This window comes from Aulostomus chinensis, chromosome 21, assembly GCF_037954235.1.
Source record: "Aulostomus chinensis isolate RoL2024-O1b breed Wild chromosome 21, RoL_Achi_v1.0, whole genome shotgun sequence".
Classification (NCBI taxonomy): Eukaryota; Metazoa; Chordata; class Actinopteri; order Syngnathiformes; family Aulostomidae; genus Aulostomus; species Aulostomus chinensis.
The window spans coordinates 15,202,241-15,218,275 of record NC_141340.1 but is presented as its reverse complement, the minus strand read 5'-3'; the positions used below and the strand labels follow the sequence as shown (position 1 = coordinate 15,218,275).

General features: G+C 41.8%; 1 protein-coding gene across 2 annotated transcripts in view; it reads right to left on the bottom strand.

The window, feature by feature from the left end:
- Window positions 1-3,820: 3,820 nt before the first annotated feature.
- Window positions 3,821-16,035, bottom strand: part of tgfbr1b (transforming growth factor, beta receptor 1 b) — a 53,298-nt gene continuing 41,083 nt past the window's right edge. For both annotated transcript variants that reach the window (XM_086190816.1, XM_086190817.1), the window contains exons 6-9: window positions 14,960-15,116; window positions 12,712-12,836; window positions 12,435-12,565; window positions 3,821-10,065 (exon numbers count right to left, since the gene is read on the bottom strand). In XM_086190816.1, coding sequence (XP_086046942.1) covers window positions 9,940-10,065; window positions 12,435-12,565; window positions 12,712-12,836; window positions 14,960-15,116 — 539 coding nt within the window. In that variant the 3' untranslated portion in view covers window positions 3,821-9,939. The remainder of the gene's footprint in view (window positions 10,066-12,434; window positions 12,566-12,711; window positions 12,837-14,959; window positions 15,117-16,035) is intronic.

The window sequence follows — 16,035 nt, the reverse complement described above, 5'->3', positions numbered from 1 at the left end:
TATATATATATACACTTATGAATAGTTTTCTTTTATAATTATTTCTATTTACATATATTTTTATACCCAGAAGCTTGTGTATATGTATATTTAATAACTGTTACACTGTTGTTTGAAAAATTGCACCCAAGGGAGTTGCACTTCAATTTCGTTGTATGCTATACAATAACAATAAAGGCTCTTGATTTGATTGATGTGATTTGAAACAATTTCAAGTTATCAATCATTTATTTTAGATATATAATCCACCCGTGATAGATTAATTACATTCAATACCATAATTCTTGGGGCACAATTGTGACAGTTTGGCTATTAGGAACAAAAGAGATTCTCAGACAAATACCTTTACTCTTACAGGGCTGTCAGGTTGTGTTTAATTGCACATTATGATGGTTTAATCCAGTTAAAAGTTATTAGAGGAACAGTTGGCAGGCAATAAAAGACCTTTACCACAAACAGTAGATGGGGTTTACAGACGAAAATAAGACTGCAGATAAAAACTTCCTGGCCAGGTAGAAGTTTGTCAGCCTTGATGAAAATCATCACAAATGCGTCGCTGTTGAATTAAAAAAACAATAAATCATTGGGAACCGGCTTAATTATTTGCTTTACTCATCATTGTGTGAGTAAAATCTACAATAAGTGAGCAGAATTAGAACTGGATAAGAAATTATTCTTAAAGTTAGCTGAGTTTTAATTCGCCAAAAACAACAAGAACAACAACAAAATCATCAGGATATTATGCATACATGCCTAAGGGGGGCACAGACCGTGGCAGTGTTTTTAAAATAAAAGAATTAGCCAAAGGTCTGTGTGTGGGATGTAAATATTTTGATTACGAGTAGTCTGGACGGGGATGGGGGGGGGGGGGGCATGGCTCTGAGGTAGAGTGGTCGTCTAGCAACTGAAGGGTCGCTGGTTTGATCCTCACTTTCTCCGGTAAACATGTCCAAGCCCCCTTTAGCAGGATACTGAACCCCTAATTGTTCCTGATGGACCCATCCAGAGTGAACCCTGCTCCACTCCCAGTGTCAGCTGGGATAGGCTCCAGCCCCCCCACAACGCAGCCCCATGACTTATACATCAAAAGTGTGTAGTCATGCTACTAAAGAGTTGACGTCATGGATTGTGAAATATCCACTGAGTCATGACACTTTGGTACAGTTTAATTGTGGGGTACATATCAGAATCAGAATCAGTTTTATTGGCCAAGTTGGTAACACAACAAGGAATTTTACTCCATTTACTAAGCTCTCTTTAAAAAAAAAAGTTATTTCAAGATTATATAAAATAAAAAATAAAGATACCAAATTACTAGGACAATTTATAAAAGTCAACCTATATACAACTCATAAATAAGTATGTATATGAGTGAAGTGGTCCAAATATGCAGAAGAGGTGTTCATTGTGTAGAGGTTCTTCAGACACCCTGTGACTGTTAAGGGTTCATCAGAGCAACTGCCTGGGGAACAGCCTATATCGGTGGGGTATATACTTGTGGGGTGTATCTTGGCGGGGTATATATTTGTGGGGTACATACTTGTGGGGTGTATCTCGGTGGGGTATATATGGGTGGGGTACATACTTGTGGGGTGTATATTGGTGGGGTATATACCTGTGGGGTGTATATCGGTGGGGTACATACTTGTGGGGTGTATATCGGTGGGGTACATACTTGTGGGGTGTATATCGGTGGGGTACATACCTGTGGGGTGTATATCGGTGGGGTACATACTTGTGGGGTGTATATCGGTGGGGTACATACTTGTGGGGTGTATATCGGTGGGGTACATACTTGTGGGGTGTATATCGGTGGGGTACATACTTGTGGGGTGTATATCAGTGGGGTACATACTTGTGGGGTGTATATCGGTGGGGTACATACTTGTGGGGTGTATATCGGTGGGGTACATACTTGTGGGGTGTATATCGGTGGGGTATATACGTCTCCTTTACACCTTATCAGTGCTCCACTTAAGAAAAACAATTCATTTAAGTTTGAGCTTTAATCTGATGCCTCGTTTGTGTCCAGGCTGAATCAATGTGAGGATGCACTCATGAGATTTCCTCAGATGCAGGTTCCATCTTCACCCTGTCTGTTGCTATGTTGCTTGGGGCTGGGAGGAACAGCAATTATTCTGATTTCTACCTATAAATCACATCTTTTCTCTTCTTGCCTGGCAACCAAATTAATCGTCACGCTCACCCCTGCTGTTTTATGTGTGTCAACTGCACAGTCCAGCCATAAACCTCATTAGTGTCATCATTTTGAATGAAGTATAATCCATGAATTTAAACTTAATCTCTATCGAAAAAGTGATGATCTTCTACAGCAGAATGGTTTTCTGCACCACTTGTGGATTATGTTGACACGGAGGAGGAAAGCCTTCATCTGAATACGTCGGTGACTGCAGCACATTCTCGTAAATCACACACATGAGGGTTTGAAGAACGTGCGTGCGTGAGCGGTTCATGCGTGAGGTCCACCGCCGATCTACGGGTGCCATTCACCACCTTGAATGAGCGCGCACTCTGCAGCTTAACACTCCGATTCCTGAGTGCCAGGGGAACGTGAATGAGACGCAGTCACACCGAGTGATTCTCGCGCAGCAAAAGCACGAGACACTTGGGAGCAACAAATGAAAAAACACACACACTTCTAATGAAACAGTTCCTTTATTCACACCATTTTCTACTCCAGCTATGTTAAAAGTTAACATTTCAGTCCTCTAGTTCCTATGCTCGTCTCTCATTCATCTGTACACACTACATGAAAAAGTCATGATTATAAAAGGTTTTGAAATTCAAGGGGGGTCATGAAGTTTGGGGGGGGGGGGGGGGGGGTCAGAGGTTGAGAGTCTTCACGTCCGATCTCCTCCACCTCCTTTTTTTTCTGTTGTTAAAACATATTCAACATTTCCAGGGGGGGGGGGGGGGGGGGTGTTTAACTGTACAGCCCATGCAGAAAACAACAGCCAGGTCATATACAGAGCAAGGTAAACAAGGAATAGTAGTATACTGCTTGGACACGACCACGGACAATACATTCTGACCCAAAAAAAAGTACCATTAAAAGAAAAAAAAAAAATCAAAGAAAACTTTTATCTATTTATTTATTTTTTATTTTTTAGGCATTTCATAGAAATAAGATAAATCACAAATAAAGGCCTGCCCTCTAAATCTAACCGGAACCTAATTCTAACCCAGAATTTTGGCCCCACAAAGCACATCGGCCCCACCAAGAAGTAGATTGGGCTCCTAATTTTCAGACCCCACGAAGTTAGTTCGACGACACTCACGCGCATTCACACACACACACACACGCGCACTCTCTCACACACACACACACACACAGTGAGGTAAAACACATTGGTCTTTAAATGGAGGTATTTTCTTTTTAGATTAAGTAAACTTTCAATATGTTAAATTATGCTTTTAAAGATACTTTTTTCGGCATCTGGATGACAGCCATCTATAAAGCAGGCAATGCAGACATCAACGCTGACACACAATCACATGCAGTCTTGTCATTCGAGATGAAAAGTAAAAGAAGAGTTCTTGTCAAACTTAGGCACCAAATAAAGACGATAAAGCTTTTTGCTACGGTTGCTACCACAAAGGCTTCACTGCAGCATCCAACCAGAGGAGAAACTTTTACAACGAGCAACGCCTGAGCCCTCTGGTGAACACAAGCCTCTCCTCTGCTCAGGAGTTCCTTCCTGGACGTGTCGGCCAACGCTGCCCTCGTCACAGTGAGCGTGAAGGTAGTGACGCTTGAATTTTGGGCTGAATTAAGCAGGCTGTGCTTGGATTTTTTGGGGGGGGGGGGGCTCTGATACATTCACAGCTACCCGTGGTTCGACGCGGTAGAGCCGCTGGCATAGTTTATGTTCTCGAATATCTTTTTTTTTTTTTATAGCTCGCCATCAAAACACATAGAACAGTTTCACCCAACACGACACAAAAAGGCTGCATATATTCGACTAGAAGTGCATCCCTCCTTCAAGCTTTACGTCACAAAAGAGCTCAGATATATTGCTGTTCCCGGGCTCAACCTCAAACTGAGCGATGTGCAAGAGGATAAATATTGAGAGAGCACAACAAGGTCCAATCCTCTAAGAAACCCCCCCCCCTCCACCCAATTAATTTAGACTAAATTTTAAATTGATAAACAGAATTTACAATCCTAAAGCTTTCAAGATGAAGACAAAAAGTTAACGCATTCTAAATTGTGAAAAATCTAAGAGGGTTTTTTTTTTTTTTTTAAGGCAGATGTTGAACGCAGCAATGGCGCTCAGGTGTGGACTGACGCGGCACAGAGACAGAGGAAGCCATTGGTTGGGGGTCAGCGTGTGACGAGGGCTCCTACATCCATGCTTGCTTTCCATGCTACTGTAGGATGCAAACTGAGCAAGCAGGTGAATGAAATAAGGAAGTCCAGTGTCACTTCTGGTGACTGTATGAGAGGTGGATCACCAAAATGAATTAAAAAATAAAAGGCGTGTGTGGGAGGGTCTTGTGCTCGCCTTTACTGCGAACACGCCAGACATCAGCGCGCTTCAGACTGAGGACGCACGTCTGTGTTTTTCCTTCTCTACCTTTCTGTAACCAACAATGTGACAAGCAGTTGAGCTGAGAGTACAATCAAGATGCGGGTTTCTGTCCCAGCCTGCTTTCTCCTCTGAAGGACTCTTCTATTAGTGAGCAGCACCAATAGAAGCAACGCTGAGACGGTTTTAGAGGAGACGCTGTATTTCTGTTTGACAATACGTCGTCAGAATGTGTTCGCCGCATCCTCCTGTCTTAAGTTCACAGTTCTGCTGTTTCACCGGTGAAGGTTGGAGCTGTGGAGCCACTGATATTAGCTGCAGTGAAGCGTGGCCGCTGTAGCTAAGAAATATCTGTATTTCGAGAACACGGAATAAGAGGAGAGAAAGGCAAAATAGAAACAAGGACAGAATGTGGTTGCAGGTACAGAGACCAGAAGACAAGAACAGCTCAAAAAAGGTGCAAACATGTCTTTCTACAGTTAAGTCATCTTGGGTTATGAAAAGAAAAGTACAAGGCTGCTGGTGAGTTTAAGACAAAATGAAGGTTGTCCTTGTAGAGACAAACCAGAGGTGCTGCTGAGTTGTTGTTGGTGCTTTTTTTTGTCCCAGAGAATTAAACTGCGAATGGAATACACGTGACCTCAAACTTGTCTCGATCCCCAACTAAAGGCCCAGCAGGTTTTACTTAAAGGGATATTATCATGTTTTAAAATTTTGTGTCCAACACCAGCAGCAGCAGCAGCAGCAGCAGCAGCAGCAGCAGCAGCAATCACCCACGACTTTGACATAGAATCCCAATCCTCCCCGGCAACCCCCCAACGTTACTATACATTTTAATTTAAACATTTAAATCAGCATCCTCCTCTCACCCTTATCGAATCGATCATATCCACTTTACTTCCTTCAGATATCAGGAGAGCTTTTCTTATATGTCAACACAGACGATATCTACATGGCTTAATATGTCACTCGTTTCTACATATTTACGATACTTAATTGGTGAGGACGATACTGGACTACATGGATGAGTACATCGCATCAAACTGTCTGCATTATAATAATAATAATAATAATAATAAAAAAAACAACTTCCAATTTCCTCAAAAAGTACGACTGTTGAAGGGAATTGATAAACAGGCCTTGATTATGTCATTCAAACACTTCTGTACATTTGAGAGAGAGAAAAAAAGCTGAGATATTGCAAATCATAAGCAGGCATCGCAAATGTTTACTTGTTTGTTCGACACCTGACTGGATGAAACACTGTTTTTCTGTATCACGTTCGCAAATTTACAGGTTTGTCATGACTCTTGAAGACAGGGTGCAGTCTCCCCCTCAATCAAGCTCAGGTCAGCGTGTGGGGGCTCGGTCAGCTGCGAGGGTCTTGTATGTAAGATTTTTAAGAGTTTCCGGGGGAGGGGGACAAATAGAATCGGATTATATTTGTAGGACTGACTGGAACACCTGAGACTAGAATTTGCTGTCGTCTTAGAATGAGCGTCAACATCGACAGAGACCCCGCTGACCTGTTCTATCGCAGCAGTTTGCTCCGTGCATATTATTGAACGCGTTACCAAAGTGAACCCATCCCACTCAGATGCTCAGTGACGAATTGGCACAACGGTTTTTGTTAACCTCCAGCAGGCCCACGGAGGCTCCGGCAGCTGCTGCGGAGGGTGGAGGGAAGCCTGCACTTCAACAGATGCTGTCTGATAACTCCGAATGGACTTCAGCTCGTCTCTGAGAGGACTGCTCGGTTTGACTTTAAGGAATATGGCACACAAAGATCAGATTTAGGCAATCGAAGGATATTTACATCCCACAGCAGCACTCGCCTCAATAAGGATAGAGGTGGAAAACTAAGTAGCAGCAAGTCAACACATTACCAATTCCGAAAGAAAAAAACAAAACAAAATAAAATCAGACAGCCTGACTCAGCGGCATCCAAACAGCTACACAGTTAAACACTGCAGTGGTTCAGAAATGCACTTATTGCTGAACTATCAAGAGACTTTAGTGGGTTAATATGTCATCAATCCAGTAAATTACACTTGCGTTGATAGAATGCATCCAATTATACATTTGTTTTTGACCTGTGTATTACAAGTGCTCTGTTGCTACGCTGTGAAACAGGCTGAAATGCTTTAGAGGTGCAGAAATACACAGGACAAACATTACACTGAAGCAAACTGTTACATCAGGCGCTACATTAGTTGTTCTGTGCATCTACCATCACCCGTCAGGTAATCAGGTACATAGTGGAGGATGTAATTGGTCGACCCTGTTGAGGAGCACCGCAAATAACAGCTTTCAAATGACAAAATAAACCGAAACCTCTCTGAAACAGAGTCAACAAAAACATTCCACGCCTCATGAAGGAAGGACTAATAACAGCTGGGTTGTACTGCATTAGTCTCATGTTGGTGTACCAAATAAATTAGTACGTGTGATAAGAGTGACACCACAATGTGTGTGTATGCATATATGTGTACGCATGTAATATGTACACACACACACACACATATACACGGGAGCACACAGACAGTGTGTGTGAGGTTGATGCTTGTGTTGGTCCCTTGAGGTTTGAGATAAGCTGAAACGACAGAACCGTGAATTTGTTTTTGTTTTTTTTTGTTAACGTAATCTAGTAGAAAAGCACTGCCACAAAAAGAAAAATAATACACAACCCGGGAAACCTATGGCTTAGTAAATATTTGTTTGCTATATTTAAATCAATGTACCTCACTTTTGTCTTTTTTGTTTTTTTTTTGATGAGAAGAAAACACACAAAAGACTGATTTTTGCTGCTTCACAAACACAGATCTATAACAGAGTCAAGAATCCAAAAGAAAGCATTTATAGGGCAACTCCAGTCGTGGTAACAAGCTTTTGCGTCTTTCTTTTGAAAGCCACCACCAGATTTTGTGGCAGCCACCGTCCAACTTAAGTCCAAGCGTTTCAGATGCCGGAGATGCGTTTTCAGACTCGGTCCACTGAGAGGACAAGCTTTACAATGAGCTGTTGCTGAGGTGGTTGAGTGTTCAGGTGAGGGAGCTGTGACGAGATGGCACCAGAGAGTCAGCTGGTTTTGGGGGTGCTGTGATGCAGTTTTTGCTTTCCTTCCCTAATTCTTGGATGTGCATAGTACAAGCTGCTGTATGCTCAGCGAGGCTCCCGCAGGCCTCCTCGTACACACACACACACACACACACACACACACACACACACGCGCACACACACACGTGCAGAGCTGCATACATCCAAGAAACAAATGCACGCCACAGCAGCCTACATGAGAGCAGTTGGGTTTTAAAGCACTGGCACTTTCCGGTAACAGCTGTATTGGAAGGCATGATGGTAGCTGATTGTTGTCCTTGCCGTTTTTAGTTTAGCAGAGCAGAGTATAGAAAATAGACACATTTATCTACTGTATATTGCATATGTTGCAGCATGTTTGCAAAAAAAAATGAATGAGGTCATCATGTCCAGTTCTGTTTGCAAAAAAAAAAAAAAAAAAAAGATCAGCAGAAAGAAAAGAAAAGAAGAAAAAAAAAACCAAAATAAAAACATGATAATAAATTAAAGTCATCTGTCCAGGAGATGGGAAAATAATACACCGGTACCATCATGGAAAAAAGGCTAAAGATTGCAGAAGGGAGAACCAACATTTCTCTGACCCCAGCAGGGGGCCCCGTAACACCTATGCTGCGTTCCCCCACTACCACTGTAAACATGACTCAGGAGTAGGGCTGCAACCATCTTCAATTAAATAGCATTATAAACTGTTTTGTTCAATGGCTTTGATCAATAATCAGTACTCACTGAAATACTACTTATCATGATTAGTCACAGTTACCTTAGAAATTAGGAAGGACTGCGCCAAACCCTGGAGGAAAGGCAATGACTACTCATTTTTGTTGCTCCCAGAACAATGAGGGAAAAAAGAGGCCATTCAAAGGAGGCAAACTTTCCCCCTTTTGTGAAAAAGTAAAGGGGGGGGGGGGGAAACCATAAAACAAGATGGAATATAAAGTAACTTTACCACAGAATTTTCTGAGGGGCTATAACGCAGGGATCGGACTCACGGGGGGGGGGGGAATCAGATCTGTGCAAGAATATCGATTTAGTGTTTGGGTCGGACAGCTCATTTCCAAGCGCTACAGGGTCTCTGATGGAGAGCTGGCAAATGAATACCATTGCTTGCACAGATTTCAATGAGCAGATGCTCCTTTATGAAGGTGTCCAGGAGAGATCAAATTGAATTCACCAGTATCAAGCTCTACAGCGGCGTGTGCTGGAAGGACTCCAAATATGTGGAGGCCCAAAAAAAAAAAAAAAGCTTTTCACAAATGCACGGTCAAAATATCTAATTCAAACATTCAAATACGGCTAGACGCTTTGCAAAGTAAATATGATTCACTGACAAAGCTCTACTTTGTGTATTAATAAGGACTAATTTTTTCATACTGTAACTTTAATATCCACTTAATTGTTTTAGTGTGAATGAGTCACTGCAGTTACAAAGGATGAGCAGTTCAATTTGTCTTCAACAGATAGCCAAACATCCCAAGAATAAGACACATTAGTGTTACGAAGCAATCTAAGAATAAGACACAGTGTTGTGGGAGCACTTTTCTTCAATCCAACCTGTTAGGAATGTGTGCTGTCACATTTCTGTTTATGCAGTTAATGTGACAGGTCTCATAGTCTGCATCGATAAAACAAGAAGCTGAAACTGTTGATCAATAAAAAAATAGAACAGAAGGATTTGCAGCCCCACTGAAGAGTAGCTTATGATCGTGTGACGTTATGAATGAAACACTGAAATCCAAATGAGGGGTGATGATAAAGCTGTGAGGCAGCTCTGGGGTCTCCCAGGTGGTTTCCAGCTGCCTGTCTGGTCTGAAGTTTACCTGATGAGGAGTGAGTTCCTGTTGGTGGGTTTGTGAAAAGCGGCGAAGGCAAAACTTAAGATGGAGACAGGTTGTGTTGACGGGTCTTTAAGAGCAGTCATGTAATGAGTAAAGGAAAATGAAGGCCAGCAGGTGGAGGCTTCTTTTAATGCTTCCGTTTTTGCCTTCAGGCAAAAACATCCCTCGTCAGATCCATCTATCCATGTAACTATCCATCCAACAATTCATGTGTGTATCCGTCCAGGGTCACACACATGTACACACTCACCCTGTTCTTCATTCATAGACGCAAAACTCCCCAGTTTGTCAATCAATTAAATGAGAATGAAAACAATAGAGCAAAAGGGGGGGGGGGGGTTAAAAAAAATCTTCAACTGATAATCCATGAATAATGAGGGTAATGTTGTAACAATTCAATGTTGTAAAAGATATGGATGCCAGTCAGAGGTGTGTCAGAGTGTGTTTGGTAGTTGTATCTACATCTTGATTCCCTCCTGTTGGCTGAGCTGAGACAGGGTCTTCTTGATTCTGAGCGCAGTGAGCCGAGCAGCACCGTTGGCGTACCAGCACTCCCTCATAATCTTAGCCATCACACGTAACGCCTGTGGAGCAAAAAAAACAACAAAAAAAAGAACAAAAAAAACCAAAACAAAAAACAAGACAAGACAAAGTGTCATAAAACATGTGATAGAAATCTGAAAACCCTAGACAGGCACTGATGTTTGGTCCTTTGTCAGAAATAACACCAGGAATGTTGTTGGAGGTGAAGTGTAGTCCAAGGATTTGTCCTGATTATTGTTTAAAAGAGCAGGTGGGGAAAAAAGGAAGAGCAATTTTTTTTGCCTCAAAGCTTTGTTTTAAATCTGAACTGGACTTTGTTTTGCACATCGGGGCGGTCCCTGGAATTTGGTATTAAACAGTGGAATCATTCAAGACCAGAGTATTGATAAGCTTAAGTTTTGATATAATTTATTATCACAAGGCTGCAGTGCCTCTCCTCTCTGCGTCAATGCAGTTGCTCCATACACGCGCATGCAACACACACGCGCGCGCGCACACACACGAGGTCAGTGCATTTCTCTCACCGTGTGTCTGATCTGTTGACTCTCTTCATCAGCAAGATGTTTTTGTAGTCAACCCAAAACCAAATTCGCATTGATTTTTGTTTTCCATTTATAACTTCACCCGCCATTCAGTTTTCACAGCAGAAGGTTGCATGTGGAGACTTGATAATGACAGAGTTTACAAAAACAGTTGAAACTACCATGATGGTGAATGACATCATAGACGCCAACCAGGTGTACATGTAAGATTACCACTACATACGGAGGCCTTTACGCTATGTTTGTCTGTCAGAACCTGCCAGACCTCCTCAGAGCAGAGGGTAACAGGTCTGATCACTCATCAATCGCACATGCCGTCGTCCTCTCGGATTGATTAAATAAATCAAAATCCCCAAACCTGAGTGTCTGCACAAATAAAGTCTGTGTGTGAAAGACTGCAGCGCAACATTCTGCTGTTCCTGCTGTCATTAGTTTGACAGAAAGACGGAGACCATCGTGTCTAGAGATTGTGTGCGTTTGATTATTTTAGCAGAAACAACGGACACAAATCTCACGAGAGTAGTGAAAATCAAGAGTTACCTTCTAAACAGACCAAGAAAGGTGCACATCTCGTAAAATAGCTAAACATCATGTCATGCTCGGGGGGGTCCTGCCTCAGGTGGAGGAGTTTAAGTAACTCGGGGTCTTGTTCACGAGCGAGGGTAGGATGGAGCGGGAGATTGACAGGTGGATTGGGGCAGCGTCTGCAGTGATGCGGGCGCTAAACCAGTCTGTTGTGGTGAAGAGGGAGCTTAGCCAAAAGGCGAGGCTCTCAATTTACCAGTCAATCTACGTTCCAACCCTCAACTATGGGCATGAGCTTTGGGTAATAACCGAAAGAACGAGATCGCAAATACAAGCGGCTGAAATGAGTTTCCTCCGTAGGGAGGCTGGGCTCTCCCTTAGAGACAGGGTGAGAAGCGCAGTCATTCAGGAGGGACTCAGAGTAGAGCTGCTCCCACTACTTAAAAATAAAAGAGCTAAGCATTATTAAAGAAAACTATCACTGTCAAAAGCAGGTCTGCTATCGTCGGTAGACAGATCAAGAAATCTGACTGATGGATTTTGCTTATATATTTTTCAAAATTACTCGGTGATTAGATAAAGATCTATTTATTTATCAGACAGAGGAGGCACAGTTGATTAAAATGCAGTATTTTTCTGTCGACAAGTCTGGCAGTACCCCTGCTTCTTTGTCCAGTTGGGCAAGCTGCTTGCAAAACATACTAATTCATATAGTTGACGCAGCAGTTGCTGCATCTCTACTCAGCATTCTATGTTCGATCATGGGTTATATTTTGCTGTTTATCTGGCTGCTCCCTGCGTGTTTCTCCTCCGTCTGGTTTCTCAGCGTTTCAGCTCTTGTAAGTTCTGTGAGTGTACTTGCAATGAGTACTGCATTAATAAATCATTATATTCATTGATTTCCTCGTCTTGCTCCACCAAAATTGTTAAAAAGCATAGGACTACAGCCTATATTCCACTTGTAACTCCAGTGGCCCGACAGTAACAGAACAGCCAAAACAATGGATAGACCTCAAGTTCAAGTTAAACAAATGTCAAGCTTGTTGGTACAATTCCACATGGCACATAGGAAACCAAAAACCTGACTCTTCACTTTACAAGTAGCATTTCAAGGACATATAGGGGCCAGTTTTAGAAAACACACCTTGTTTCAACAAATGCACCTTAGAGGAGGACATGCACAATCAGTGCTCCAACTACGAGTCAACAAACATTGACATGCAAACAAGTATATCTCCATCTAAAATGATGACAACAATATGTTACAATGGATGGCATTGAATAAAAAGACACAGTCACTTAGAAATTAGGAAAATTAATTCGAAATATGACATTCGCCTCACCTCACAGCTCTGCCAGCGGTTGGGGATGTTGGGCCGAAGCTTCTGCTCGCAAACCACTTTCCTCATCTCTTCCACTGATGGATCTGACTGGACCAGATCGTAATAGGGCAGCTGGTAGTCCTCATGAATGCCTGGGGGAAAAAAAAAGGAAGAGATCCAAATAACATGGCTTCAAACTTTGGTACTTTGCATGAAACATGTATCTGACGTGCATCTGATTCATTTTGCTTCCCTCTATGCCGATACTACTCATTGAATCTGCCTATTTGATCCTCACCTCCCATAGAGCAGCGACTGGCGATCTCCCAGAAAACTAGGCCCATGGCGTAGATGTCGGCTCGTTTGAAAGATTCAAAGTGTTTCATGTTTATAGAGTCATCCAGGACTTCTGGAGCCATGTACCTGAGGAAATGATAATGCATGGTTACAAAACCATAGTTGTGTTAGAATTGTCAACTGCTGTCATACAAGGAATGATGTCAACTTGATTTTGTGAGTGTGCTCCAACTGCAAAACATGCACAGATGTTATTTTGCCCCCAATCAGAGTCATTTAAAATGACAGGGATGAGTTGGGATCTGACACTTCTGACACCAAGCAGTTCATTCATTTTTCTAAACAAATTGTGACAGTAAAACAAGTTATTTTGCAGTGTTTGTGTGATTTCACAGCTGAAACAGTAATGTGAGAAAGGCCTACAGCTTATCCTATGACTTAATGTTCTGCACTATAACTTAAAAGTAACAAAATTTTGCTAATTCCCTGCGGCAGCCATAAAGGATTGATTTTTACACCAACTTTAACATCTCGCCTTAATACATTTGCTTCAAATTTCATTTAAGGATGGGGAGTTTCAATTTCTTGTGGAAAAGTCGAGGTGACTGACACCATGAAAAATTGCTCCTGGTCAGGCAGTTTGTCCCCTTATTTGAATATAGATACTCTTTAAACTTTATGTAAAAATATTACAGGGGAAACTAAAGAAGAAAAAGAGGAAAGCAGACTGCAAGAGCAGAGTAGTAGAGCAACATAACGACTTAGCAGGGCACAGCTGAGGGCCATTTCGATTGTAATGGCGGAAGTGGGCGGAGTTAGCAGGACTACCAGCGGTGGACAGGGAAGATAGCCTCACCACCCTCCGAGGAGACAAAAAGAAAGTTGCCATAGAGGTGGAGTGTTAACTCTGCAACATTTGAAGATGATTTGAAAAAGGAGTCAGTCAGCATGAAAGAGGAAAGTCAACAGCAGCTATGTGAAGTAGGGACTGATCTCCAATGGTGGGCATTGATGGCTGGATTGCTGACTGAAAGAGACACCAAGTCAGTCACTGCAAGACCAGGAAAGCCTTCAGATAACTACATTATACAACAATTACTATAAAAGCAAATCTCTGTGACTTGATTACGAATGTGACTCTTGGGTAAGGACGTCCATGTTAACCAGGACCCAACCATTATGATCTTTCCCTTGGTAATGCTACTGGTTACACATTTGCTCACAGAAAAGGAAACACACCCCATTAGCCACATGTCAATCAATTCTTTCACAGCCTTATTTCACCTAGTTGGGAGTAAAAACACTGACAAGTTTCTAATTTTGTTTTAGGAGGCATCATGGGCGATATCGCAAAGGAGAGCGTGTTGGACAGGGGAGAGAAAACCAAACCAAGTAAGCAAATGGGTATCATCTCAAGTTCTAGCAATTTAAGTGCTGCATCCATGTTTCCAAGATTCAGTCCTTGGTTCTACTGATAGAAGCACTTTGAAACAATCACCTTTAACAATTGGTTCAATAAAATTGAATGCTGCCGAGTTATTTTCCGTTGTTTTAGCTGTAGTTCCCCCAGTGTATGCTAGACAGGCCACCTCTTGCGCTCCATCAGAATCTGTTAGTACTGCTTTATAATAGTAAGCCAATAGAAGTCAGTGACTGATCCCCAAATGCATCCTTTTTGCACTTTGCTTTTTGGCACTGCATTCATAAATCTTTTGGTTGCTCATGAAGTTGCATAAACTCAAGGATGCTTTGTTATTAACTTGGGAAAGTAAGAGGTGCAGGAGGTAAACAAGGCAACAGTGGCAGTTCAATGATGCCAAGAATTAAATGAATGTGCGTCATAACAATATTTATGACATCATGCAGCACATTAGTGTGTCCAGGATTCACTTTCACTTTTATAAGCACAGGCTACCTGGATCCATGTAGTCGTACGAGTACCGCTCACTTGCGGTGTGGCGTTCTTTTTACCTTTATCCAATTCAATGCATTGCCTCCTTTAATTCCAGATATTTAAAGACATTTTTTTTTAGAGCTTGAGTGTCTAAAACTAAATTTAAGACGGATTAAGACATTTTAAGGGTCCACAGGAACCTAGGTATGCATTGCGTATCTGTCCCAAAAATGGTGATTTAATAAAATTAAGACAGAGACAAAAAAAAAAAAATCCATTAATAACACATTTTCCATTACAGATATCCAAAAAGAAACCGCATTCCAGAAAAGACATCTATCCAGCTGACATTCACCTTTTGGTCCCCACTCTGTGGTTTGGAGCAATGTCGATGGTGTCAGTGGCTGAGTCATGGCGGACAGCTAGACCCAGGTCAGCAATGCAGCACGTCCCATTCTTCTTCACCAGAATGTTTTTTGACTTAAGGTCTCTGTGGGCAATGGCTGGCTTCCCTGCAGAGTAAGAGTCATGTATTCAACAAGAGTTCTGCATTCATGAATCCTAGAAAGAATAATGAACTTTCTGCTACATATGGGAATACTGAATATAAAAAAAAACAACGGTTGAGTTTGCTGTTGTCCTCCATCTTCGTAAAAACACCAAATTACTTCAACTTCTGATGAACTCAGACAGAATTTTGAAATGTTACTATATACATTTTTTGGTTACTATATACTATATTTATGTCCAACTACTTATACTTACTATATACTATATTTTATGTTACTATGTACATTTTTTTGAAATGTAACTAATGTGCAACGCTTCTGGGTGGCAGCTACTGTTGACTTTTTAAAAAAAAATAGGACACAGACAAATACCTCCATAAACTTAATACTGCCGCTTGTATCATCACCAAAATACTCTTCTTCCACCACATCAGCCCTGCTCCGCAGCACATCAAGTGGGTCCCAGCAAAGTTTCGCATCAACTTCAAAATCCTATTGCATCCATTCAAGGCCATTCACAACCTCTCCCCTCCATATCTGGCTGACCTCCATCACATCATCACCCCTTTCTGTTCCCTCAGATCCGACCTCTCCCCCCACCTCTCCGTCTCTACCACAGGTCATCAGAGACTCTCTCCCTCTCCTTAAATCCACACTCAGGACTCACCCATTTACCCTTGCATACCCCCACTGAACCAGAGCTACACTTTCCCTTTTTACTCTGTTTGGTATCTTTTATAATGTATCTTATCTTGTTTTCTTTTCATTGTTTTTAATCTGTCATTTTTACAATGAGCTTGAGTGCTCTTAAAGGCGCCTTAAATAATATAGAAGGATACAATAATGTTAGGTCACTGTTTAAATTTACAGTTTCTACCGAAACATGACCCGAACACACATTGCCAAGTAAACAATCCAAAAT